The sequence below is a fragment of the Pogona vitticeps genome, chromosome 1 (assembly GCF_051106095.1).
Source record: "Pogona vitticeps strain Pit_001003342236 chromosome 1, PviZW2.1, whole genome shotgun sequence".
In the NCBI taxonomy this organism is placed as follows: Eukaryota; Metazoa; Chordata; class Lepidosauria; order Squamata; family Agamidae; genus Pogona; species Pogona vitticeps.
In genome coordinates, this window is record NC_135783.1 from 58,382,777 (window position 1) to 58,408,895 (window position 26,119).

At 39.3% G+C, this 26,119-nt stretch overlaps 1 protein-coding gene across 7 annotated transcripts in view; it reads left to right on the plus strand.

The window, feature by feature from the left end:
* Nucleotides 1–26,119, plus strand: part of LYST (lysosomal trafficking regulator) — a 139,693-nt gene that overhangs the window by 94,315 nt on the left and 19,259 nt on the right. For all 7 annotated transcript variants that reach the window (XM_078383132.1, XM_020787105.3, XM_078383135.1 and 4 more), the window contains 15 exons: nt 1,664–1,852; nt 4,143–4,288; nt 4,371–4,467; nt 6,772–6,833; nt 8,576–8,631; nt 14,190–14,342; nt 15,484–15,728; nt 15,918–15,984; nt 19,265–19,421; nt 19,857–19,997; nt 21,354–21,571; nt 22,282–22,512; nt 23,212–23,401; nt 24,030–24,166; nt 25,792–25,890. In XM_078383132.1, coding sequence (XP_078239258.1) covers nt 1,664–1,852; nt 4,143–4,288; nt 4,371–4,467; nt 6,772–6,833; nt 8,576–8,631; nt 14,190–14,342; nt 15,484–15,728; nt 15,918–15,984; nt 19,265–19,421; nt 19,857–19,997; nt 21,354–21,571; nt 22,282–22,512; nt 23,212–23,401; nt 24,030–24,166; nt 25,792–25,890 — 2,188 coding nt within the window. The remainder of the gene's footprint in view (nt 1–1,663; nt 1,853–4,142; nt 4,289–4,370; nt 4,468–6,771; nt 6,834–8,575; nt 8,632–14,189; nt 14,343–15,483; nt 15,729–15,917; nt 15,985–19,264; nt 19,422–19,856; nt 19,998–21,353; nt 21,572–22,281; nt 22,513–23,211; nt 23,402–24,029; nt 24,167–25,791; nt 25,891–26,119) is intronic.

Below are 26,119 nucleotides of genomic sequence, written 5' to 3' on the forward strand. Positions count from 1 at the left end.
TAAGCCCTAATGATTTTTCAGAATGCTCATAATATAAGCCCTACCCCAAAAATTATGCAGCAACCAGAAGAAGATGACATGACCGTATTTGAATAAATGTAGATTGTTGTACATGAAAAAAATAAATCGTCCCCCAAAAATAAGCCCTAATGTATTTTGTATTTAATGTTGTTAGCCGCCTAGAGTGGTCCTGACACGACCAGATAGGCGGGATATAAATAAAATAAGTAATAATAATAATTTTTGGAATAAAAATTAATATAAGACCCTGTCTTATTTTTGGGGAAACATGGGTAGTCAACATAATGGACTATTAACATAAATTCTGTGTTAATAAATTCTATTTTCCGCATGAAGTTTTAATCTAAGTTTTTTATTACCAGATGAATTATAGTTTGAAATGTAGGCTTGGATCCAGCATTGCCTTCCTAGTTCATGAACATTTCCACACATTCACAGAGAGGCTAGTTTTGTTTTTTTTTAATCTATTTTGCCAAAGCTAATTTGAAGAGATCTGCAAACCTTAGAAGAATTTTTTAAGTGAAAAAGGAGGATAGAAAAGCTTTGGTTTGTGTACAGCCTATTGGAACTCAACCACATTTTAAAACTGTCTCATAATATTTCAACTTTATTTTAATCCTTCTTAATTAGACTGCAAATTATCTGTCAATATCAGAATCACTTCGCCCTAAAGAGAATTTGATCTTGGGTGAGGAGTCACTGTAGGTGCAAGACTACCTCTTTTATGCCTGAGACCAGGTCCATTAGTCCCACAAGTGCATAGCCTTTGCCCTATGGACAAAGCTTGACCTAAAAGAATACTCTTGCCTGCTTACAAGGCAATCATCCATTGATTATGCACTTCCTTAGAAACCACAACAGACTGGCTAGGTAGGACCTCTCTGTATAGTAGCAGTGAGTGACCTTCTCAAATCTCCACTTGATTTAGGTGCAGTCCTCTGTTGAAGAATTATATTTGTTTTTATTAAGAAAATAAAGGAGCTTCATTAGAATACAGTTGTAGCATTAATAAGCATAAAGCATTATCATATCCAATCAGTTACTGTGATTAAAATAAGTGTACTTAGATAAAATAATAACAACTTAGATAAAATAGATAAAATAATAACAACTAGAACTATGCTAAGTAATCATCTTTGCTGTCTACCTGATCACTCACTAGAGAAGCTGGCCAAATCTCTCCCCCTCTTCTCTTTCATAAAGACAAACCTCTCTCTTCTCACATTCCACAACATCACCCCATCACCATCAGTCTGTCACACACATGAACAACCATTTTTCTATAAGTCTCTAGACCTCCTTCTTTCTGACACTTTCAAGCTGTCATCCAATTAAGATCCAATGGGTGTACACAGTCCACTCACCTATTTCACATTAGATCTTCCAGGTGGCCTGTCTTGTCCAATTAGGCGGTATGTGCTGTTTCATCTTCCCCTAATCTCCTCAGCCTTGCTTCATATCTCAGTGCCAAGGCAGAATAACAATCCCATGAGAACATTTTAATAGTTTAAATCCAACTGCACAATAAACCTTACAGACTCCATCTTTGTATAACTACAAGTCCCAGTTTCCTTCTGATTCCTTACAGTTAATAATAACCTGTATCTTTTAAATTATATTGAAAATAGTTATCCCTGTTCAGTCTGTTTCAGCGCCTGGATACAAAGTCCAAGGATATTTCTAAAATAGCTGGCGATATCACCCAGGCTGTCTCTCTGTCTCAGGGAATGGAAAGAAAGAAGGTGATTCAGCACATCAGAGGAATGTATAAAACAGACTTAAGTGCTAGCAGACACTGGCAGGAGCTTATTCAGCAGCTTACGCATGATAGGTAAGCAGCTTCAATAGGATGGTTTGCCCTTCGAGGTGTGTGTGAGTGGCTGTTGTTTTCATTCTTTCCCCCTTTGTTATTATGTGCCTTCAAGTTAGAACCAACTTATAGTGACCTTAGTAGGGTTTTCAAGGTGAGATGTTTAAGGAGTGGTTTTGCCAGTTGCAGATCCCCAGTGAGCTTCCATGGCTAATGGGGGATTCAAACCCAGGCCTCCGGAGCCCTTGTTCATCACTCTATCCACTACACTAGACTGGATACGTTTTCCTCCTTTCCTCACGAAAAAAAGGTAGAAAATATCCTGAAATATAAAAATGGATTGATAATATAGTTCATTTGTGAAATTGTTGCAAAACAAAATCTTGGCATGCTGGTGGACATGATTGAGACGTATAAAATTATGCAGGGAATGGATAAAGGGAAACTCTTTTCCCTCTCATGGAATACCAGAACTCAGGGACATCCACTCAAACTAAGTGCTGGGAGAGTGAGAACATCCAAAAGAAAATATTTCTTTTCCCAGAGTGGTGTTAGTTTGTGGAACTCCTTGCCACAGGATATGGTAATGGCATCTGGCCTAGATGTCTTTAGAAGGGGATTGGACAGATTCCTGGAGGAAAAGTTCATCACAGGTTACACACCATGATGGGGATGTATAATCTCCAAGCTTAAAAGGAAGGTACCTCACGCCAGTTGCAGGGGAGGGCTATCAGGAGACAGGGATTTAGGTGCTCCCAGAGGCATCTGGTGGGGCCTCTGTGAGATACAGGAAGCTAGACTAGGTGGGCCCTTGTCCTGATCCAGCAGGGCTCTTCTTATGTTCTTATGTTATTGAAGCTTTATTTATATATTGCTTTTCAGTATTCATTATTCTCAACACAGTTCATAGCAAAGCATAACAAAACATAACAAAAATCCCAGATCCATGTCCAAATAAATGACAATTCAAGACTATGTATTGACATATCATCTGATTTGCATCCAAATATTTTCTGCACATATCCAGTTTGGAGGTTTCCAGAACGGATTTGTTCTTGGGTTTATGCAGGTCTTTGTATGTTTCTGAATTGGATCAGGATTCAGAATGGGGAAAGCTAAAATAGTGTGATCTGGAATGGAGGCAGTGCCATTGTATTGCCATTGATTTTGGGAAGGACCCATCCTTCTATGAGTCCACTCTGGAGCAGCCAGCAGCAAGCATGGAAAAAGACAAAGATACAGTAATAGAAAACAATAGCACTGGAGGAGGATCACTCCTAATGCTATCTTGACCTAACTAATCAAAGGCCACATAAAACAGCCAGTCATTCGTCCCACAATCACATATACACACTAATTTCAAATAACATTGAAGACAGTGTGGCTACTAAAAAGAAAAAAAGAAAAAACTGATAGAACATGGCCAGTCTAGGAAGTGATGTAGTACCCTCTCTTTACCGTGCCTAGATGCAAAACACCTTGGAATACATTGAGTGATTAGGAATACATTGAGGCTGTTGAGGCTTGTTTTGAACCTCCCCTTTCTCTCCAGGCTTAGTATTTGTTGTTTCACTAAGACTTCAGCTGTCAGTCTCCTGTTTTGCATTTCCTTCTTTTGCTAGAGCAATTGGCTTTTTCAGATTTCAAATTACAGGCTTATAGAACCTGTAGCTGATCTGGAGAAGTACAAATATCCATTCCTGCTCTACCCTCCTTGGATAGTTTTGTCTCAAGCTAGTGCACATTGCTGTTCTCCAGCATATATGGCTTGAGCTCTAGGGCTTCATTGTTGGTACAGAATCAAAAGCCTGAGAAGTAAAGTAGCTGCAACAAGTTTACAGATAAATATAAATGCATTTATTTTTCTTTACAAAGAAAGCAAAGTAGTACACATCAAATAATATGCACGATGTGAATGTTGGTTAAATGGAATTTCACCTGTCATGCCTTCAAAAGTCAAAGCAACTTTAAGTCTCTTAAGATGTGGGATAAAAATAGACTTCACATGTCAAGATTACTTTTTCTAGTTTAATGCAGGTCACTGAAAGCCAGACTACACAAATTTGTGAGTGCTTCGGAATTATTACTATCTCTAGCCTTAAATCTTTTAAGATGGGATTATGCTTTTCTCATCTGTGTGAGCCTAACTGTCCGTTTTATATGTGTCAGAATATTTTGAGGGTCTTCAGGACTGAGCTGTTGAACCCCTAAAGTAACATCAAGAAGACTTGGACTTTGTGCATGGTGTACTGTTTTTTTAAACCAGCACTAATGTGGTGTCTAACTCTTCCTCAAATGCTTTTACTTTTAGAGCTCTCTGGTATGACCCTGCATCCTACCCAACGTCTTGGCAATTAGATCCAACAGAAGGGCCTAATAGAGAGAGGCGCCGTTTGCAGAGATGCTACTTAACTATTCCAAATAAGTATCTTCTCAAAGACAGACAGAAACCAGAAGGTAACTTTAATATCCTGTGTGAATCCAAATATTTTCTCTGAAATGTTTGTAAAAATTAATGGTTGGTTTTGTTTCTTGATAGAGGTGATTAATCCCCCTCTGGCATATCTGTTTGAAGACAAAACACATTCATCTCACTCTTCTACTGTAAAAGACAAAGCTGCCAGTGAGCATATAAGGTTAGTTTTTTGATAAATATGTTAAATCTGATTTTGGCTATCAGGTTTATTTAAAACGAATAAATGTATAACAAAGAATTAGCATAAAATGCAGGATTGCAGTTATCCAGTCCCCTGATTTGCCTGGGCAGGTATATCCAGATGAGCCAGGACATTTGCTTTACTCTCCTTCTGATGTCTTTGGCTAGAAATGACGGATATATGTATATTGGGGTGGCTAGAACAATAGCCTCTTGGAAGAAAACGTAATTGGTAATATTATATAAAGCTATAAAGACTGTGTGCTATTGGAAATTACCACTGATGTCAATGGTTGGTCCATGCACACTATATATGATGTATGTAGAAGGGCATTTCTTGGACATTTTCCTCCACCATTTAGAATTTCTTCTCTCTGTCTATGTGTTATCTGTGTAAACTTCCATTGGACAATAGCACTTCTGTTTCTTATAAGTTTATGCCATAATAAATTTAACAGGTTTTAGGCAAAGAAACTGTAGTTAGAACAGTTGCTGTTTCCATTCACGTAAGGGGATTATCTGTTGTTCCTGATAACTTGCCCTGCAAGTAGTCGTAAGCCCCCCCATCCTCAGAAATGGAATGGAGGGCCACAGCCAGCTGCAAAACAGCTCCTTTCTGCTAGTAGGTCATCCTCTGATTGTTGGGATTCAGCCTTCTCACTCAGCTCAGTTTTTAAGGTGTCATAGTGGTCTTTTGAATCTGCTGCAGTAGGCTGGTGTAATGATAGTCTGAAGCAGAGAAAAGGATGTTTGTCCGTATTTTCACTCGGATAATGGAAGTCTAGATGAGTGAACACTGAATTAGAAGTAATTCCAAACTGAAAGGTACTAAATGGATACTGTGGCCTTGGAAGCCTAGATATCCTGTATCAAAATCTTATTACAGAGGCTTCTCCAGCATTTTCTTGAGGACTTCCAAGGGCACAAGTCCAGCTTCCCTGCTATAGGTGAAATATTTCATCCAGATCCTTTCTCCAAATTGTGGCTAAATCTGATTTATACTAAAAACAAGATGTTTTCTGCAGTTCTGTTTTTTAGGTTAATATCAAATTTCTATAAAGTAAAATGAAATAGCCTATTCATCCTAAATAGAATACAGTGGTGCCTCGCTTACCGATCGCTCCGTTTAACAATGAAATCACTTAACAATGGGGTTTGGGCCATCGCCAGAGCGATCGGTTAGCGATGGCCTCTATGGGGATAAATCGCTTTGCGATCATGACAAAGCGAGCCTTGTACGTCCAGGAGGAGGTGGGAGGATCCACCCGGCGGGGAACTAAGGGGGAGCCTCTCATCCCGGCCAAGGGATCCTGTGGAAGCCCAGCCTCCACTGGGAGTCCACCACCACCACCACCAGCCTCTCTCTCCTCTGCCGGCTTCCCCCTTTCGCCTTCTAGCCCGGAGTCTGTCCTCCCCCCTCCTCGCAAGGGGTGCCTCTTGCAAGCCCCTCCCCCGCCTGCCTTACCTTAAAGGAGCAGAGAGGGCTGCTCCGCCGCTGCCAGGCTCCCACTCCAGACTAGGCAGCGCAGGGAGCGCGGCCTCGCTCTCCTCGTCTCCCCTGCCTTCCCTCTTTTTTTCCCTTCCCTTCCTTCTCGCTCTCTCCCAAGCCAGACTCAAGTGGGCGGAGCTCAGAGCCCTTGGTGGCCAATCCTGGCCATCTGGCCTTGGGCTCCGTTGGGGCGAGGGGAAGGGGAAGGTGCACTCTCTCTCTCACACACACACACACACACACACACGCGCAAACACACACACCACACACTCGGTGGAGGAAAGCAGTGGTGGGCTCAGGCAGGCAGGAGAGAAAAAAAGAGAAGAAAAAATAGCTCCCTCGACAAGGAGAGCAGATGAGAACATTGCTCCTTCTCGCTTTTGCAATGCAAAGTTTAAAAAGGGTCTGGGAACTTTTCTTGAACAGCTGATAGGCGGTTTCAAAATGGTCACGGGCTGTTTTGCCTCCCTTAAGAGGCACCGAAAATGGCCACCCCTATGGAGGATCTTCACTTAAGGTTAGTTTTGAAGCCCATAGGAACGCATTAAACACGTTTTAATGCGCTTCTATGGGCTTTTAAAAATCGCTTAGCGATGAAATCACTTAGCGACGTTTTTTCCGGAACGGATTAACGTCGTTAAGTGAGGCACCACTTTACCTTAATCCTTTAAATGATATATATGAAGTCCTGGAACACAGTGAATATATTGTTAGCACACTGAATTTTGAGAATAGCTGTTTCCAACTTGTATTAGATTTATTGAAGAATGAGCCAGTGATAATTCCTTTTTACAGAGTTAATCGAAGATGCATAAATGTGGCACCATCTAGAGAGACTCCTGGTGAATTGCTATTAGGTAAGAACATTTATTTCCTCTAATTTTGCACTTCTCCTCTTATGTAAAAGGTGTTGCTTTGGAAATGGCACAAATTTTAAGAAATAAAAAATATAAAAACTTTGACACTGTAGAAAATATCGGAAAAACACCTTTCCTGTAACAGCAGGGGAAAGAATATTATTCTTAGAGCCAGGTTAGACGTGGCATTAAGTTTGAGTGTGCATCTAATAATGTGTCTCGTTCAAAGTACCATAAAGGCAATCAGGACCTCAGTTGCATGGAATGAAAGAGAGTTATAATACCTTCCCATTCTGTGGCCCCCAATAAAAGTTGTCCTCCATGGAGCTGCTGTTATGCACAGAAGGGGAATTTCCAGTGGTGTACAAGCTTTCCTTGAGTCACAGGACAAGATTTTTATTGGGATCTGGGTCATGATATAAAAATCAGCTTCACTTTCTTGCATACTGTAGCTCCGTTCAGACATTATTGAATCTAGTTTTCTCAGCACTGTTAGAAGGAATTACCTATCCCTGCCCTGCCCTCACTGCTTTTTTATGTGGTCAGTGAGGAATCTGAAGAGAAATGTTTTCTGCTTGCATGTGAACAAGAACCCCCCCCCCGCGTTACTTTCCATGGTTCTTCCTCATGCAAGGAGAAACCTTTCCTCTTCTAACCCTTTTTGATAATGTGAGTAAAGAGATGGGGAGGATAGGCACTAACTTCTAGGCATGTTCACAGGAAACTGGATTCAGTGACACTGCAGTAGGACTTGTGGTACCAATCAATGTGCCTTCCAAGCAGCACAAGTGTATGGCCACTCAATCCTACATCAGTGCTGCGCACCCACAGCAATTGTTGCCACTTATTTGGGACCAGTCGCGGCCGGAACTCTGCGCATGTGGGGTAGGGTCCCCACCCAGTGCTGGCAGAAATTCAGAGGGAACATTGGTACCAATTCTGTTTGAGAGGTCCTACAGCTACTGTTTACAAGGAAGAATTTACGTATATTATTAAAAGCAATTATCTCTAATATCACATCTAGCTGGGTTCTTAGTATGTCAGCTGTCTCTCTCTATATATTGGCTCTTCATTCCCACTGCGGTCTAGGGTGATACAAGTCCAGGTAAGAAGATGTGTAATGTCAGGTGATCATTGAAATCAGCAACAGAATGGACAGAGGGAGGGGATAATGAAGAAGCAGGGTAGAATAGCAGGTACTGAAGTAAGGACTGTTCAAAAATAAAGTTTTACTGTAGTTTACTTTCACACAGTTTATGTAACAGTTATATCTGTTGAAGCAACCTTTTACCTAGGTACTATTGTTAAAGCTACTGAAGTATGGTGTGGTTTCCAGAAAAATCCTACAGCAGTTTTATTATCAAATGCCTATTTAAAAATATCACCAACTGATACCTTAGAGGTCAGATTAATAGCTGTTAGGCACAGAAGGGAAATACACACCTTGACAATCCAGTCCTATAAATTCTGAAAAGTATTCTTTTTCTGAAAATCTGATGTAAACTTACTCTCATACTGGCTGAAATCCTTTTGCCTAGTATAGTATGTTATACTACAGTAGGCCCAATGAATCAATAGATTCAAATAGGCCTGTTGTGCTTGCAGCTTATTGTTCTTAGCAACAGGATTTCAGCCATTGATTTACTGATGATAGCCTACTTGTAGATTAAATATGTAGTCATTTTGCAATAAACAGCTAAAAAATTCATGCCTTTTTTAAAAAAATGTTCTTCATTGTGTAGGTAAATGTGGCATGTACTTTGTGGAAGATAATGCTTCTGACACAATTGAACATTCAGTAAGTTATAAACTGACTTTCCTTTTGGCAGTTTCATATTGTAATTGTAATTCCAGCAATAACTTGTAATTGTTTTGGGCATATTATTGTTCTTGTTGTTTAGATTTATATACCTCCCTGTAGTGCTACAGCACACTCTGGATCAATTTACATTTTAATTATGCAAGGAACACTTTGCCCCCCGCCCCTGATCTGGGTCCTCATTTTACCAGCCTCAGAAGGATGGAAGGCTGAGTCATCCCCAAGCCGGCTACCTAAGCCCATCACAATAAAACTCAGGTCATGAGCACAGGCTTGACTGCATTACTGCAGTTTAACCTCTGCGCCATGGGGCTCATGGCGTTTTCACGTGTGGCATGACTGATTTTGTTAGAAACACTAGATTTATTTTGTAAGCATTTCATAAACAACCCCAACCCAGGGCATCCAAAGTAGGAAAATACATTGAATATGGAATATACAGTGGTGCCTCACACAACGATGTTAATTGGTTCCAAAAAAATCAACGTTGTGTGAAACATTGTTCTGTGAAACACCATTTCCCATAGGAATGCATTGAAAACTGGTTAATCCGTTCCAATTGGAACGGATTGCCATCGCTGAGTGAAAATCCCCATAGGAAACATCGCTGTGTGAAACAATGTTTCCTCCATTGGAATGTATTGAAGCCGACTCAATACATTTCAATGGCTTTGCGAAGTCCTTTTTCGCTCCTGTAAAAGTGTCTTACAATGTTTGGAAGCTGTTTTAAATGCTTGCAATGGTTAGCCCACCTCCTGAAACCTATGCGAACTGATTTTGTTGTTGTTCTGACACTTCGTTAATTTATGGTAATTTTTTGTTTTCTCCATTGAAAACAATTGAATGGTCTGTCTAATGGTTTCCAATGGAGAAAACAAAAAATCATCATAAATTAACGAAGTGTCAGAACAACACCAAAATCAGTTTGCATAGGGTTCAGGAGATGGGCTAACCAGTGCAAGCATTTAAAACAGCTTCCAAACATTGTAAGACACTTTTACAGGAGCGAAAAGGGAGATCGGGAAGAGCTTTAAAAGGCAAACGGAGATCAAAGAGCCCTTTCCCGATCTCCCTTTTCGCTCCTGTAAAAGTGTCTTACAATGTTTGGAAACTGTTTTAAATGCTTGCAATGGTTAGCCCACCTCCTGAAACCTATGTAAACTGATTTTGGTGTTGTTCTGACACTTCGTTATTTTATGGTAACTTTTTGAATTTTCTCCATTGGAAACCATTAGACAGACCATTCAATTGTTTTCAATGGAGAAAATTCAAAAAATTGCCATAAATTAACGAAGTGTCAGAACAACACCAAAATCAGTTTGCATAGGTTTCAGGAGGTGGGCTAACCATTGCAAGCATTTAAAACGGCTTCCAAACATTGTAAGACACTTTTACAGGAACGAAAAAGAGACACTGTTGTGTGAAAATCCCCCATAGGAAACATCGCTGTGTGAGGCGGCAAATTTAACAGAAAAAGGCATTGTTGTGTGAATTCATCGTTGTGTGAGGCACCCGTTGTGCGAGGCACCACTGTATTCAAGACTATGCTCCTCTGGTGCTAGAGTACTGGAACATTGTCACTCATGCTGTTCTCCTGTACATTTGGTAAGAGACTAGAAGGAAGCTTGTTCACCCTATACTGGGAGCTTTTTTGAGACTTCTGTGATGAGTGATGACTTCTAATAGTTGTGGAAAGACAGAACATTACTAAGAAGATTGCAGTATTATAAAATGAAGTTTTGTGTACCAGACCAAAGATGTTAGTAAACAGTATGTCAATTCCTTCCATTACAAGTTACATGGCCATGCATGTAGTCTTTTCTTCTCTTGTGCTTTTTTGTAAATGCCATATGGTCAGTGAACTAAATAGATGATTTGTTTGGTTTGTTGACTGAAAATACTCAGTGATATCCTACCATTTTTTGGGGGGGGGGGGGAAGCACTCAAGGCATCTAACAGTAAAATTCAGGCATCTAACAGTAAAATTCAGATGGAAACAGATATAATCCTTAAACCATAAAAAGAAATAAAAACACAGACCAAAATCATGTTGTTTAGCATAGTAAATCCCACTACAGCAGGCACCTTTCAATCAGCAAAACTTATGGAGGAGCTGACTTCCCATTGATTCAGTGGTACTACTCTAGTGTGCTTTACTATGCTAAGCCACAGGGTTTGGCCTCAGTTAAAATATATTAAAATGTCATGGGAGCATCAAAGCAATTAAAAACACTTTTAACAGCTACCCAGTATAAATGCCAAGTGTGTGTTTGAATAAAAAATATATGTGCCCACTGACAAAAAGGACTACAGATAGAATAACTCAATCTATGCTTCCTTGGTAGAGATTTTTGGAATCACCGAGACAACCTTATATCCTCTTGTGGTGGCAAACCTTGGATTAGAGCCTTTCATTGCCTGTTTAAATTGTTGTTGTTTAGTCATTAAGTCATGTCCGAATCTTCGTGACCCCATGGACCAGAGCACAGCAGGCCTTCTTACCTTCCACTGCCTACCAGAGTATGGTTAAATTCATGTTGGTAGCTTCGATGACACTGTCCAACCATCTCGTCCTCTGTCGTCCCCTTCTCCTCTTGCCTTCACACATTCCCAGCATCAGGGTCTTTTTAGGGAGTCTTCTCTTCTCATGAGATGGCCAAAGTATTGGAGCCTCAGCTTCAGGATCTCTCCTTCCAGTGAGCACTCAGGGTTGATTTCCTTTAGAATGGATAGGTTTGTTCTCTTTGCAGTCCAGGTGACGAGAGTCTTCTCCAGCACCACAATTAAAAAGCATCAATTCTTCGATGGTCAGCCTTCTTTATGGTCCAGCGCTCACTTCCATACATCACTACTGGAAAAACCATAGCTTTGACTATTCGGACTTTTGTTGGCAACGTGATGTCTCTGCTCTTTAAGATGCTGTCTAGGTATGCCATTGCTTTCCTCCCAAGAAACAGGTGCTGTCACCATCTGCAGTGATCATGGAGCCCAAGAAAGTAAAATCTGTCACTGCCTCCATATCTTCCCCTTCTATTTGCCAGGAGATGATGGGACCCAGGGCCATGATCTTAGTTTTTTTGATGTTGAGCTTCAGACCATTTTTTTGTGCTCTCCTCTTTCACCTTAATTAAGAGGTTCTTTAATTCCTCCTCACTTTCTACCATCAGAGTGGTATCATCTGCATAGCTGAGGTTGTTGATATTTTTTCCAGCAACCTTAATTCCACCTTGGGATTCCTCAAGTCCAGCCTTTTACATGATGTATTCTAGATAAGATGATCAGGCACTCCTATTTCTTTAAGAACTTCCCATAGTTTGCTGTGGTCCAGGCAGTCAGCGGGTTTTCCGTAGTCAATGAAGCAGAAGTACATGTTTTTCTGGAACTCTCTGGCTTTCTCCATAATCCAGCGCATGTTAACAACTTGGTCTCTGGTTCCTCTGCCCCTTCAAAATCCAGCTTGTACTTCTGGGAGTTCTGGGTCCACATCCTCCAAGTCTACCTTGGAGGATTTTGAGCATAACCTTGCTAGTATGTGAAATGAGTGCAATTGTACGGTAGTTGGAGCATTCTTTGCCACTACCCTTCTTGGGGATTGGGATGTAGACTGATCTTTTCCAATCCTCTGGCCATTGCTGAGTTTTTCAAACTCGCTGGCGTATTGAGTGTAGCACCTTAACAGCGTCATCTTTTAAGTGCAGTTGGAATGCCATCACCTCCACTGGCCTTGTTGTTAGCCATGCTTTCTAAGGCCCACAACTTCACTCTCCAGGATGTCTGTCTCAAGGTCAGCAAGTACACTATCTGGATTGTCCAGGACAATCTTTCTGGTATAATTCCTCTGTGTATTCTTGCCACCTCTTCTTGATGTCTTCTGCTTCTGTTAGGTCTCTACTATTCTTGTCCTTTACTCGTATCATGTCCATCTTTGCACAAAATGTTCCTTTAATATCTCCAGTTTTGTTCAACAGATCTCTGGGGTTTTTTTCTATTATTTTCCTCTATTTCTTTGCACTGTTCATTTAAGAAGGCCCTCTTGTCTTTCCTTGCTATTCTTTGAAAGTCTGCATTCAATTTTGTGTAACCTTACCTATTTCCCTTGCATTTTGTTTCCCTTCTCCTCTTTGCTATTTGTAAGGCCTCATTGGACAGCCACTTTGCTTTCTTGCATTTCCTTTTCTTTGGGATGGTTTTTGTTGCTGCCTTTTGTACAACGTTACAGGCCTCCATCCATAGTTATTCAGGCACTCTGTCCACCAAATCTAGTTCCTTAAATCTGTTCTTCACTTCCACTGTGTACTCATAAGGGATTTGGTTTAGATTATACCTGACTAGCCCAGTGGTTTTTCCTACTTTCTTCAGTTTAAGCTTGAGTTTTGCTATAAGAAGCTGATGATCAGAGCCACAATCAGCTCCAGGTCTTGTTTTTGTTGACTGTATAGAGCTTCTCCATCTTTGGCTGCAGAGAATGTAATCAATGTGATTTCGGTCTTGCCCATCGGGTGATGTCCATGTGTGGAGTCACCTCTTGTGTTGTTGGAAAAGAGCGTTTGTGATGACCAGCTTGTTCTCTTGACAAAACTCTATTAGCCCTTGCCCTGCTTCGTTTTGAACTCCAAGGCCAAACTTTTCTGTTGTTCCTTTTATCTCTTGACTCCCTACTTCAGCATTTAAATTACAGGAACACTTAAATCCAAGTAGTTGGAGCAATTATTTCTCTGATTTTCAAGGGCTATAATTTTATCATGTGCAGTGAATGGAATTAGAGTTTATTTATGAACCGAACATTCAGAAATGTTCATTATATAAGACCTTGAAAGGTTTTGAATTACTGTTAGTTTAACTGTATCATATTATCAAGAAGAAGAAGAAGCAATAAGTCATAATCATCATGGGCTCAAGTTACAGGAAGCCAGATTTCAATTGAATATCAGGAAAAACCTCCTAAGTGTTGGAGCAGTAAGACAGTGGAACCAATTACCTCAAGAAGTGGTGAGTGGTTAGACAACCACCTGGCAGATATCTTTTGATTTGTATTCTTGCATCGAGCAGGGGGTTGGACTTGATGGCCTTATAGGCCCCTTCCAATTTCTCTATTCTGTGATTTTATCATCATTATCAGTGATACTGTTATTTGGCTACATCCAGTTGTTAATCCCAAGTAGAGTAAATCATGGTATATAGTGCTTATTTAATGAGCCTTTATCCAATGGATCTGCTAGGGTGTAGCATTTAGCCCACAATCAGCCTTTCTACAACCTAATTTTCCTCCTACTGGAGGCTGAACATCATCCCAGCTATTATGACTGCTGATGCAGCAGCTTTAAACAACAATGTTCTGTTGCAACCAAACAAGTCTTCCAGGTTCTTCATTCAATATATTCTTCTCCCTGCACTGTTTTTCTCATTATTTTACTTTAATGCATGTTCTTTACAATCCTATATTGAGCTATCTGAGAGTTCAAATATTAGCATGTCAAAAAATTTAATTCCATATAATTTTATAAGGCTAATACCTCAATATGTTATATTTTACTCAGAGTTTTCATGGAGAAACTGAACCAGCATCATTTTCTTGGACATTTGAAGAAATCAAAGAAGTACACAGGCGTTGGTGGCAATTAAGAGACAATGCTGTGGAAATATTTTTAACCAATGGCAGAACTCTACTATTAGCTTTTGACAATACAAAGGTAAATATTTTGCACCACCGTGTAGTAACTGTGTGTTGAGCAGGTGTTTGCATACATTTTCTAAATAGGTATTAATTGACTTGATGGCACATAATAGTTATTATTAACAGGTAATATGCTGGAAACTGAGAAATGTGGGACCACAGATCGATTTCTGGTTTCCAAGCCCTGCTGGCAGACAATGACTGAGATGATGGAGAAGACTGTACTCTTATCCAATGCTCCTTCATTGCTTTAATTATTTTGAGTCAGGAAAAAAACTGCTTATGAAGCTTTTTTTCCTTTGGTTCAGTCAAGCACTGTTGTCTGTTGCTGCAATCATTTTTTTACCTTTTTTGTAAGAGGAAAAACATGTGTAGGCACTTAAATCTTTAAAAGATTTTATGACAAGGTAAATGGAATTCAAAGAAATTGTATTCAGTTTCATTTTAATTAGGTTTCAATGATGGTAGGTAGGGTTGATTTATCTAAAGAGAGGGCATAGCTAGCCAACAATATCAGGAATGATGTATGCAGGAATTGATATAGTTTATGAATCAGTTGACTCTCTGTTTTACCTAAAATTCTTGATGTAATTTGAAGAATGGTATTTTTTTGAAAATGATATTTTTCATAAGAATGTTATATTATTTTTTTGCCAAAAGCAAGAAGTGTGGAATCAACTAATCAAATAAATAATATTCAACTCAAAAGAACATATTAGCATCATAGATTAATCCAAACAATTGAAGAAACTCAGACATTTCCTATGCATTTAAAAAGAACAGAAAGGAGTTTTGTTGTGTTTCTCGAATAAGGCTCTACACATGGGGGAAGTTTTTTACGTCTTCACTTTTAGCTATTTCTCCTAGAACTTGTTCCATAGATGGCACAAGGACGCTACCTCATAAAGTAAAAGTTCATGCACTAAAAAGTTTGTGGTGTGACTGACATTGGGAATGAAGGACAATTACCAATTTTATGCTTGTATGACTGCCAAAATACTGTTGAGACTAATAAATATTAACATTCAAACAGTATCTGGGTATTAATCTAAAGTACTGAAATGAGTATATGAATATCCTAGAAAGCTGGATATATGCATGCTTTAGAAGACAACATCATTTGTTTGTTTAAAGCTTGACATTTTTATTCTTTTTAGGTGCGTGATGATGTGCACCACAACATCCTAACAAACAACCTCCCTAATCTCTTGGAGTATGGCAACATTACTGCATTAACGCACCTGTGGTACACAGGACAAATCACTAATTTTGAATACCTCACTCACTTAAACAAACATGCGGGCCGTTCCTTCAATGATCTCATGCAGTACCCAGTATTTCCTTTTATACTTTCTGACTATACTAGTGAAACACTGGACCTATATGATCCATCTGTTTATAGGTAACTAGAAACTTCACAAACTGTTCTTTTCAAAATAACTTGCTAAAATAGCCACTTGCAATAAAATTCATGGATTATTTGTTAGTAAACAAACATTATTTAATTTACATTCACTGCAGTATTTCTTAAGCACAGCAGGTATCAGTACTTTATGACATTGATGGCCTACTAATATTTTTATTGTTTCAGAAATCTGCTCAAACCAATAGCTGTACAATCAAAAGAAAAAGAAGATCGTTATGTGGACACTTACAAGGTACTAAAATGTGCAACCCATTGTTATTTAGTGCCAAACTGATGTGGAAGAAAAGCTCTGTGTAATACTGTGCTATAAATATGTGTATACTGTCTGCTGATTATACCTCAGCATTCTTTCACTTGTGGATAACTGACTGGTGGCAACCGCAGGCAGGTTGACTGATCTGAACGTTGCTTGAAGGATTTTTTTTAAGTGGGTGAGGGTTGTTTTCTTTTGTTTTGTTTGGCTGTCTTTGCTTATCCTCCAAATCATATTTGGGCTGTTGAGCTACTCCTTCAGTCTTGGTGAGTTACTGTCTTAGACTAAATGCCATGAGGCAGATTCTAAGAACATTTCCCCTACTTAGGTAATAAGAAAAATGTATATTCCATCCTCTTCAGGCTACATTCTATGAGTAAATTTCTACTATTGTTCTCCTTGGGGATTAACTCTGTTGTGGCTAACCCCCTTCCTCAGTAAATAGTAATCATTGGAAGGGCACTGAGGGCTCTGCTGATAGATCTGGACACTCAGCAACACTATTTGGGCATTCAGAGTAGGCCATTCAGAAGAAGGGGCAACATAGGCCCACCCACTCCACTGTGACTCATTTCATGTGAAGAGTGATATTGTGACAAGAAAAGTGAAGGGTCTCCATGTAATTCAGAACCATAAGAAAGCAGGGTTTCTAAGTCTGTGGAGAGATGGCACATTGGTTGATCATGCAAAGAGAGCATCAATATCGATAGCAGGTCTCCCTTTCCTTACATGTTCAGTTTACCATTATCCTGAATGGCTGGGCAGGATTTACTTAATATATCACCATTAACACTGCAAACATATACGTATTTATGTGGATTTATTCCCATGGAAAATGGAAAGGCTTTTGAACAAATGTGCCCAGGATTGCAGCAGAAGACTTCACTGAAAAGAAATCAGAACTGTTTCTGAGGCAAAATAACTCAGAGCTGCCTTGTATGATATGCAGCTGAAACCTGTAGGAAGAAAAACAGATTAAAGTCTATTTTAAGAAAAGGTGAGGGGAGAGGAACTGCTCCTGTTGCCATCCAAAATGACAGCTTTTGGATGTGCTTCAAATATTTTTTTAAAGTGGGGGAGATTAGATCATTGTTAATATGCAGGTTGTGTAACTTATATTTTGCAACTTACAGGTGAACCAGACATTTTCACCCTGAATCATTTAAGGAATAATGTTTAAGTTGAACTAAGAAAGCATCTTAACTGAAGTCTTCATAAAGAAACCAGTGGTGTGTTATTCCAGTAGATTTTTTTTCTTAAGTTAGGGTAATGCTACGTGTGAATAAACTTAGGGTCTTCCAGTTCACTTCATACATTCTTAGATGTAAAGAGAGCAGAGGAGACTGTGGCATATTCTTCATCCTCTAAATAGATATTTTCTGACAACCATCAGATAAGATAAGATCCTTGTTATCAATCGAAGTTCAACTCAGACAAAGCAGAGATTTTATTAATGGGACATGATATCCAGTCTTTTCTGGATGGGGTTGTTCAGAAAGCAACAGCTTCACTGTTTAAAGGTGTTCTTAGACCTTGTCCCATTGCACCCATAGGTAGTGTGCCAGCTGCAACCTGTTCTATGCAGAAAGCCTTGCTACAGTTAACTTTGAATGTCTCATATACTTACTTTACTTTATTGAATATTTCTTCAAACTGTGTCAGATACATCTTAGAATATTGTAATGTATTGTAATGTACAGAATGATGGGCTGCCCTTGAAGACTGCACAAATTTCAGTTAGTACAAAATACTGCAATGTTTGTTGTTGACTCTTCATGACCCCATGGACCAGAGCACGCCAGGCCCTCCTGTCTTTCACTGCCTCACGGAGTTGGGTAGATTCATGTTGGTATCTTCAATGACACTGTCCAGCCATCTCATCTTCTGTCGTCCCCTTCTCCTCTTGCCTTCACACTTTCCCAACATCAGGTCTTTTCCAGGGAGTCTTCTCTTCTCATGAGATGGCCAAAGTGTTGGAGCCTCAGCTTGAGGATCTGTCCTTCCAGTGAGCACTCAGGGTTGATTTCCTTCCAAATGGATAGGTTTGTTCTCTTTGCAGTCTAGGGGACTCGCAAGAGTCTCCTCCAGCACCAGAATTCAAAAGCATCAATTCTTCGGTCATCAGCCTTCTTTATGGTCCAGCTCTCACTTCAATACATCGCTACTGGAAAAACCATAGCTTTGACTATGTGGACCTTTGTCAGCAAGGTGATGTCTCTGCTTTTTAAGATGCTGTCTAGGTATACCATTGCTTTCGTCCCAAGAAGCAGGTGTCTTTTAATGATCATGGAGTCCAAGAAAGAAAAATCTGTAACCACCTCCATATCTTCCCCTTTTATTTGCCAGGATGTGATGGGACCAGTGTCCATGATCATAGTTTTTTTGATGTTGAGGTTCAGACCATTTTTGCGCTCTCCTCTTTCGACCTCATTAAGAGGTTCTTTAATTCCTCCTCACTTTCTGCCATCAGAGTTGTATCATCTGCATATCTGAGGTTGTTTATATTTCTTCCGGCAATCTTAATTCCAGTTTGGGATTTCTCCATTCCTGCGTTTCGCGTGATGTGTTCTGCATATAAGTTAAATAAGCAGAGAGACAATATACAGCCTTGTCATACTCCTTTCCCAATTTTGAACCAGTCAGTTGCAATAGACTGTTGCTGGACTATTACTGGACCTGGGCTCAGAGAACGTAGCTCATTGACTCAATGTGCTTCTTATTGATTGATATTCTATTGTAAACTTGCTTCGGGGTTCTGGTTTTTCATTTCTACAGCCTTATATGTTTTGAAAACATAATATCTGCTGAGTAGGCTCTTTCTGGACAATTTAGAATGATCTTCAGAGGCCCTTCTGGGAATTTTCTTGCCTTTAGAAGTAAGGCAAGTTATGACTGAAGAGAGGGCCTTCTATATTATGACTACAACCTTTAATAAAAAGTTGTTTCCAGAGAGCCTGATTACCACAAAGTCTGTTGTTCTGTTGCTGCTGTTTCAAGAATTTAATTTAAGATCATCAGACTTTTTAAATGACTTAGTTTAATGCTGAGTGGTTGTGTTTTTATCTCTGTTACTTTCATTATTATCACATTGTGATGTTAACGACTGTAAAGTAATTTCAGAGGAATTTACAGACAGGCTATGAAATGCATAAAATGAAATAAAAACACCTGCTGTCATTAGTGCTGCAAGAGCAACGGTGATATAGTTTTTTTGCAGACAGAAATTGACCTGTGTTTCTATTGGTCTTTTCTATAACAGTATCTAGAAGAAGAATATCGAAAAGGAGCCAGAGAAGATGACCCAATGCCGCCTGTGCAGCCTTATCACTATGGATCTCATTACTCCAATAGTGGAACAGTTCTTCACTTCCTTGTTAGAATGCCTCCCTTCACAAAGATGTTTTTAGCATACCAGGGTAAAATTCTTCTATTCCTGTGGTGTAGATTTTAATTAATCAGTTTTTCAGAGAAATTGTTTTGTATTCATTTTTGGTTAAGTTTGGATATTATGTTATAATACCTGTTTGTGGAATTACTTATAAATTTGGTCCAGTTCATGTATGTGCTGGTAGACATATTTATGCTGATGCCTTGATTGTTTAATGCTGGGCAGGTTTATGTTGTTCTCGTTGTGAGCTGCCCATGAGCATATTTTATAGAAAGAAGTCATAGAAATAAGTTCATTGTTGATAATGGTGACTAGCTGCAAAACACAGAAAACCAGGTCAATTTTAAAATGTTCATGAACACACAGTAAGATAAAATTAACCTATATTTGTTCTGTTTTGCTGTACTGCAAGATCTAGTTCTTTTCTGCAATGTAACCCCTTTAATCTCGGTTTGTTTTACAGATCAAAGTTTTGATATTCCAGACAGAACATTCCATTCCACCAACACAACTTGGCGCCTTTCATCATATGAATCCATGACTGATGTGAAGGAGCTCATCCCAGAATTTTTCTATCTTCCTGAGTTTTTAGTTAATAGAGAGGGTATGTTGAGCCAGTGTCAGCATCAAAAAGCAATTTTGCAATTTTGTGCAGGTTAAACCAATGAAAGAGGAATGGATTGCATGAACATAGATAGTTAACAAGTAATAGAAGGAGGAGCCAGGAACCATTTGACTCTCTGAAATATGAACTTTGTAGGAATAATCAAACCAGACTCAACGATATGTGTAGAAAGTACATATGCATGAAAGATTATTGATATTCTATTGTAAACTACTGTAGCTTCAACCAGTCTGTGTAAAAGATCAATGTACTTTCTGTACTTGATATAAATTGGTGATTATACATATGTTTCCTCCTTTGGAACACAGCCATCTGTACTACATATGTGTTAGACAAGTATAGTGTCTAGTGAACAGCAATGTGGAGAGCATGATCCTAGAAAGCAGTAGAGAAGAATATTTTCCTGATGCATTGATTGGGGGAGTACATGCAGTCAAGGCTTGTGCACATAAAAACCAAACTAAAATTTAATGTTGGGATGGACAGGATGAGGCCTGTGGAGGGCATGCAGTTTCTCCCAGAAACCCAAATCTACAGCCCGGACGTCCCCAGCACTTAAGGGGGGGGGGGGAAGTGTCTTCTTGTATCCTTGGCACCCCTGTCCCACACCCCATTTTTTTTTAAAAAATGTCATGTAAGGGAACAAGGGGGCTCTTCAGTTTTAAACAAATAGGAATAAACTGAGGGTGGGAATTATGAGATTTGATATGGCTGTCCAAGGTCCATGGATGGTCGTGTAACATATTTCATTTGTTAAGCTCCAGAAAGCTTCATTGACATATCAGCTCATTCAAAAGAGGCTTCCTTTATAACATTCATAACATTCATCCAAACACCTGTAAGTTGAAGAATTTGAATTGCATTGATTTTTACTGAAATGTGAACAGCATCGGGTTTTGGGATTTTTTCAGTACAACTACCAAAATTCAGCGGGGATTCCCCCAGCTAGAATTCTTGTAGTTTTAGCTGAAAACCGTGAATCTAAATGGAATGCTGCAAATGTAGATTAACTACTAGGGAATAAATGCTAAACTGAGAAATAATGCATTTTGTAGCTTAACAGCAGCTAACTATATAATATGATATTGAAGAGTTTTAATGTTGAAAACATGTATCCAGTGTTGGAAAATATTCCATTTGTGGACTCAAATGATGAGATTTGAATGCAAGCTTCAAGACTGAGCAGGGATATGAAATTTACTGCATTCCTGTGCGTGTAAAATAGAGGTGAAAAAACACACATTGTGTATACTGTGCTGAGTTACTCAGAGAATGGGTGATATATAAATGTGAAATCAGTTCTGGCATCTAGTTAAAAAATGTTTATATTTATAGGATTTGATTTTGGTGTACGTCAGAATGGCGAAAGAGTGAACCATGTAAACCTCCCACCATGGGCTCGAAATGATCCCAGGCTGTTTGTCCTGATCCATCGTCAAGCATTAGAATCTGATCATGTTTCCCAGACAATCTGTCACTGGATTGATTTAGTATTTGGGTATAAGCAGAAGGGAAGGGCTTCAGTTCAAGCTATCAATGTCTTTCATCCTGCTGTAAGTATCTCCCCGCCACCACAATAAATCATTTACTTTGATTCATTCTACAGAGTAAATGGAAACGGTTTTGAGGAAAGTATTGTTCTATAATAGTATTGTTGATGGGTGTTGTAGGTCAGAAACTTCTGGAGAACACCAGTTTCCATCTACTATACTAAAGAACATAAGAGATAAATAGTATATATGCTGCCTGGATAGCTCTGTAAGTTGGGTACCTGGCTGCAGAGACAGGGGTCAGAAATTCAATTCTTGGGAGAAGAGATGGCTTGTATAGCCTTGAGCCCTAGGGCACCCCCAGAAGAAGGGAATGGTAAATGACTGTGTATTCTATACCAAGAAGATCATGAAAAGGGTCACCATAATTTAGAATCAACAACACATACATTTTATTATTAGCAGTTTCCATTGGGGACTAAGGTTTTGGTTTGTTCAGAGTGATCTATAGATAGGTGGATGTCATAGGCTGCGTGGAAACAAGGCCAGAATGAACACTGCAGACACAGGTCTGCTTTGTTATACAGTATTCTGTATTGTACATCCTTATTCTCATCATAACGAAGCCCAGTGGAAAGTAAAGAGGATAAAATGGGCGTCTTAAGAGTTTTGATAATTTACAAAGTCTCAAGCCCATGAGAGATACTCACGTTTGAAGTTCATGTTTTGCTTTCCATAGAACCTTACCTCCTTGTTTTTGGCTCATGTTCCAGACCTACTTTGGAATGGACGTGTCAGCTGTGGAAGACCCAGTTCAAAGAAGAGCACTAGAGACAATGATAAAGACATATGGACAAACCCCTCGCCAGCTGTTCCACACTGCACATGTTAGCAGACCCGGATCGAAACTCATTATGGAAGGAGAGCTTCCTGCTGCCATGGGATTATTAGTGCAGTTTGCCTTCAGAGAAACAAAGGAGCATACGAAAGAGATTGCATATCCGGTACGTCAATATTGTTCTCAAGTTTATTCACAACTTAGTATGGTGTAGCTGCTGCACCCTCACGAGTGTCTCTTTGTGTATCTTCTCTGTAATAAAAGAACATGAATATTGTTTTTAACATGAAAACTTGAAAAAGGAGCACCTGGAAGGGAATTTAATTTCTTTCTAAAGCTTCTGATACAAGCTGATACTTAACTCTCCATTGTCTGCTTCCGAGCACACTGTGTGTTTTTCCTTCTATTTTTGTTTTCATTTGGACAAGAAGACCTTTTTGCTGAACTGCAGTCAGTCGTAAAATCTTTCATGCTTCAAGTTTCTTGTTTGTATTATTTTAATGTTCTGAGCTCTGCAGACCATGACCAGGTCAGTGTGGGGGTCCCTCCTCCATTCCCTGTTCCATGCTTCTGTCACCAACGGGTTCAAATAAAGGGGGGTTTATTGTTGCAAACCAAGACGCAAGCTGGAATTGGCTTTTCAATTGGGATTGTTCCTTCTGAACTGCCTTTTTGTCTTTGCTGTTCTGTACCTCCTGATTTCCTCTTAATGCTTCATTTTAGGAGCTTATCTGTTGGTACACATTTATTGAATATTAACTTATATTAAGTAAAATTGTATTCAGTGTGGTGTTTAAAAGTCTCAGATACAGGGACTCCATGTTTCCTTCACTGACAGATATTTGTTTCATTTTGTTTGTCCTAGAGTCCTTTATCTTGGATCAAAGGTTTAAAGTGGGGGGAATATGTAGGTTCCCCCAGTGCCCCAGATCCTGTTGTTTGCTTCAGCCAGCCACATGGAGAAAGGTTTGGCTCCTTGCAGGCTCTGCCCACTAGAGCTATCTGTGGTTTGTCCCGGAAGTTCTGCCTTCTGATGATATATAGCAAGGAGCAAGGTAAGGATGTTAGCTTAATTATAGTCTGAGCGAACCACTGGGAAGTTGAATTACAAAGCCAATAGAATTAACCACTGCTGTGTTGTCCAGCTTTTCACTCATCCAAAGAGGATATCTAACACTGTATTACTTGAGTGGTGTAGATTGCTACTGAGATCTCAAACTGTATGGGAGCTGAACTGTGTGTGGGAAGTGGTTTGTGTACAGTAGTGGCTCCCATGTGAGTTATAGCAGTTTTGTTCACATGTGTAGAACCATCCAGAATTAAGTGATTCTGCAGATGTAACAAGAATCTCTCCCTGATCCTTGTGGGAGTTAATGCAAGCAACTAGCTTTCCATATGGTTTGAGGTCTCTTGTTACAATCATGATACTCTGATCACATGCAAACTGGTTGCAGCTACTGTTCAACAAGGATTCAGATCAGTAAGAAAATAAATATGTTTTTAGAAAACCTAAAACTAGCTTACCAAAATTAAAAATGGCTGTATTAATTAAATGCCTCTTTAACTTTTGATGAGACATTTCAATGGTGATTTTAAAAGCCAAGCATTCTAAGGACATTTTTATTACAATGTAGAACAATGAGCATCTTCTACTTAAACTGAACATATTGATAATTCTTGCAGGCGTTAGAAGCATGCACAGCACAGATATCCAGTGGTCTGCAATTCTGAGTTGGGGTTATGCTGACAATATCTTACGACTAAAGAGCAAGCAAAGTGAACCTCCAGTTAACTTTATTCAAAGCTCACAGTTTCATCGGGTAAATATCTTCTGTCCTCCTTGTGCAAAGCAATTTCTGTCTATAAGTGCAATGTCTGAAAACATTGAAAGGCTTAACAGTCCACTGGAGCAAAAGAAACAAGCAAACAAGCTTGTGACATCTTAATATCTAAAGTACTATGTACATGTAGTGCTATGAGTCTAACCGGGCTAAAAAATTAACTTATTCTGTCGTTGCCCCTCTCCTTCCCCTGTTTGCTTCACTTCAGAACTTAAATTGTGGTTTATTAAAACTGTAAGTAATTTAATGTCCTAGTTTTAGGACAAAGTTTAAACCACTGTCCCTTATTGAGATTTACTGGGAAACCTGCTTGTTAAATCTCTATGATGCTTTGTTACAATGCTAATTCTTATTTGTTCCTTATGAAATGGACCTAATAGACTTACTGTGGTGTGACTTCATAATATACAGCTCATTTATCAAATATATTGCATTTACAGTGGTGCCCCGCATAGCGAGGTTAATCCGTTCCGGATTAACCTTCGCTATGGGGAAACATCGCTAAACGGAACGGGGAAACCCATTGGAACGCATTAAACATCATTTAATGTGTTCCAATGGGCACAAAACTCACCGTTCAGCGATGTTCCTCCATAGCGGCAGCCATTTTCGCGCCTTCGGTAAGCGAGGGCAGGGTGCGAAAACGCTACGCGTGGCCATTTTGGGCGTCCGGCGGCCATTTTGGAACCGCCGAACAGCTGATTTAAAAAATTGCTTACCGATTGTCGCAAAGCGAATTTTGGCCATTTAGACCATCGGTATGCGATCGCATTAGCGATTGCTAAATCCGCATCGCTATGCAGATTCATCGTTAAATGGTGCGCTCATTATGCGAGGCACCACTGTGTTTCTCAACTCTAAAGCTTTTTCTATTTTGTCAATGTATATGTGTGAGCACCTCACAAAATGGCCTCCAATCCCTGAAAACCGATAACTCAGTAAACCAGTTAGTCTTAAATTCACATGCTCTACTTTCTTTGCTTGCTCCTCTTGATTACCACAACTGCTTCATTATATAGATATACACTAAGCTGCTAATTCTTGATTTAGAGTATCTACTGTTCATTTGAGCAAGTCCATTGGAAAAACATTTTTATGAAAGCAACAATAATATGAGAGTGTGAATGAACAGAAGATGCTGAAGAGGAGAAGTGTATGAGTCCTGATCCAGTGAGCCTAGACTCACTGCCCCACTCACTCCTTTCCTGACCTGCATGCATATATGCAAATACCTTGGCGTCTCATCTCTGTGTTAGCACTATCTCTGGCAACCCTGCATGTTTTTCATGAAACTTCCTATGTGTCTCAGAGGAGTTACTTTAAAGTTAGGAAACTGAAGGGCCCTCCCATACATCAATCGATGCTTGACAGATTTGCATTAATCAACTATTAATAGCTTTCTAAATGAAAGTTAGCTATTGCACATGTAAACATATGTATACATGACAAAATAATTGCAAAGCTAAGAAGTGAAATATTTATGTTTAAAGTGTACTGCTTGTGGAGTAAGTCATCTTAAGGAATCTTTTGAACAGCAGGGCATAGTTGCAATGAATATTAACTTAGGGTACTGTATAAATGTCTTGCTTTTTCTTGTTATTAAGGTGACCAGTTGTGCTTGGGTACCCGACAGTTGTCAACTTTTTACTGGCAGCAAATGTGGTGTCATCACAGCATATATGAACCGATTCACTAGTAGTACAGTAAGTAAATTTTATATTTCTTATCGATACACGTACTTTTCTGGCCTTGAAGAGGAAATGCCTTTGATTTCCATTTGCCAACCATGGTCCTTATATTTATCTTCTTATTTGTATTTATAGCAATTCAGTTTTAAGAATCGGCTTTTGATTCTAGGAATTGCAAAATGGCTACAAAAAAATTAAAATATAGATTATCTGAATATTAGATTAACTTTTTCTCGGGAAGATA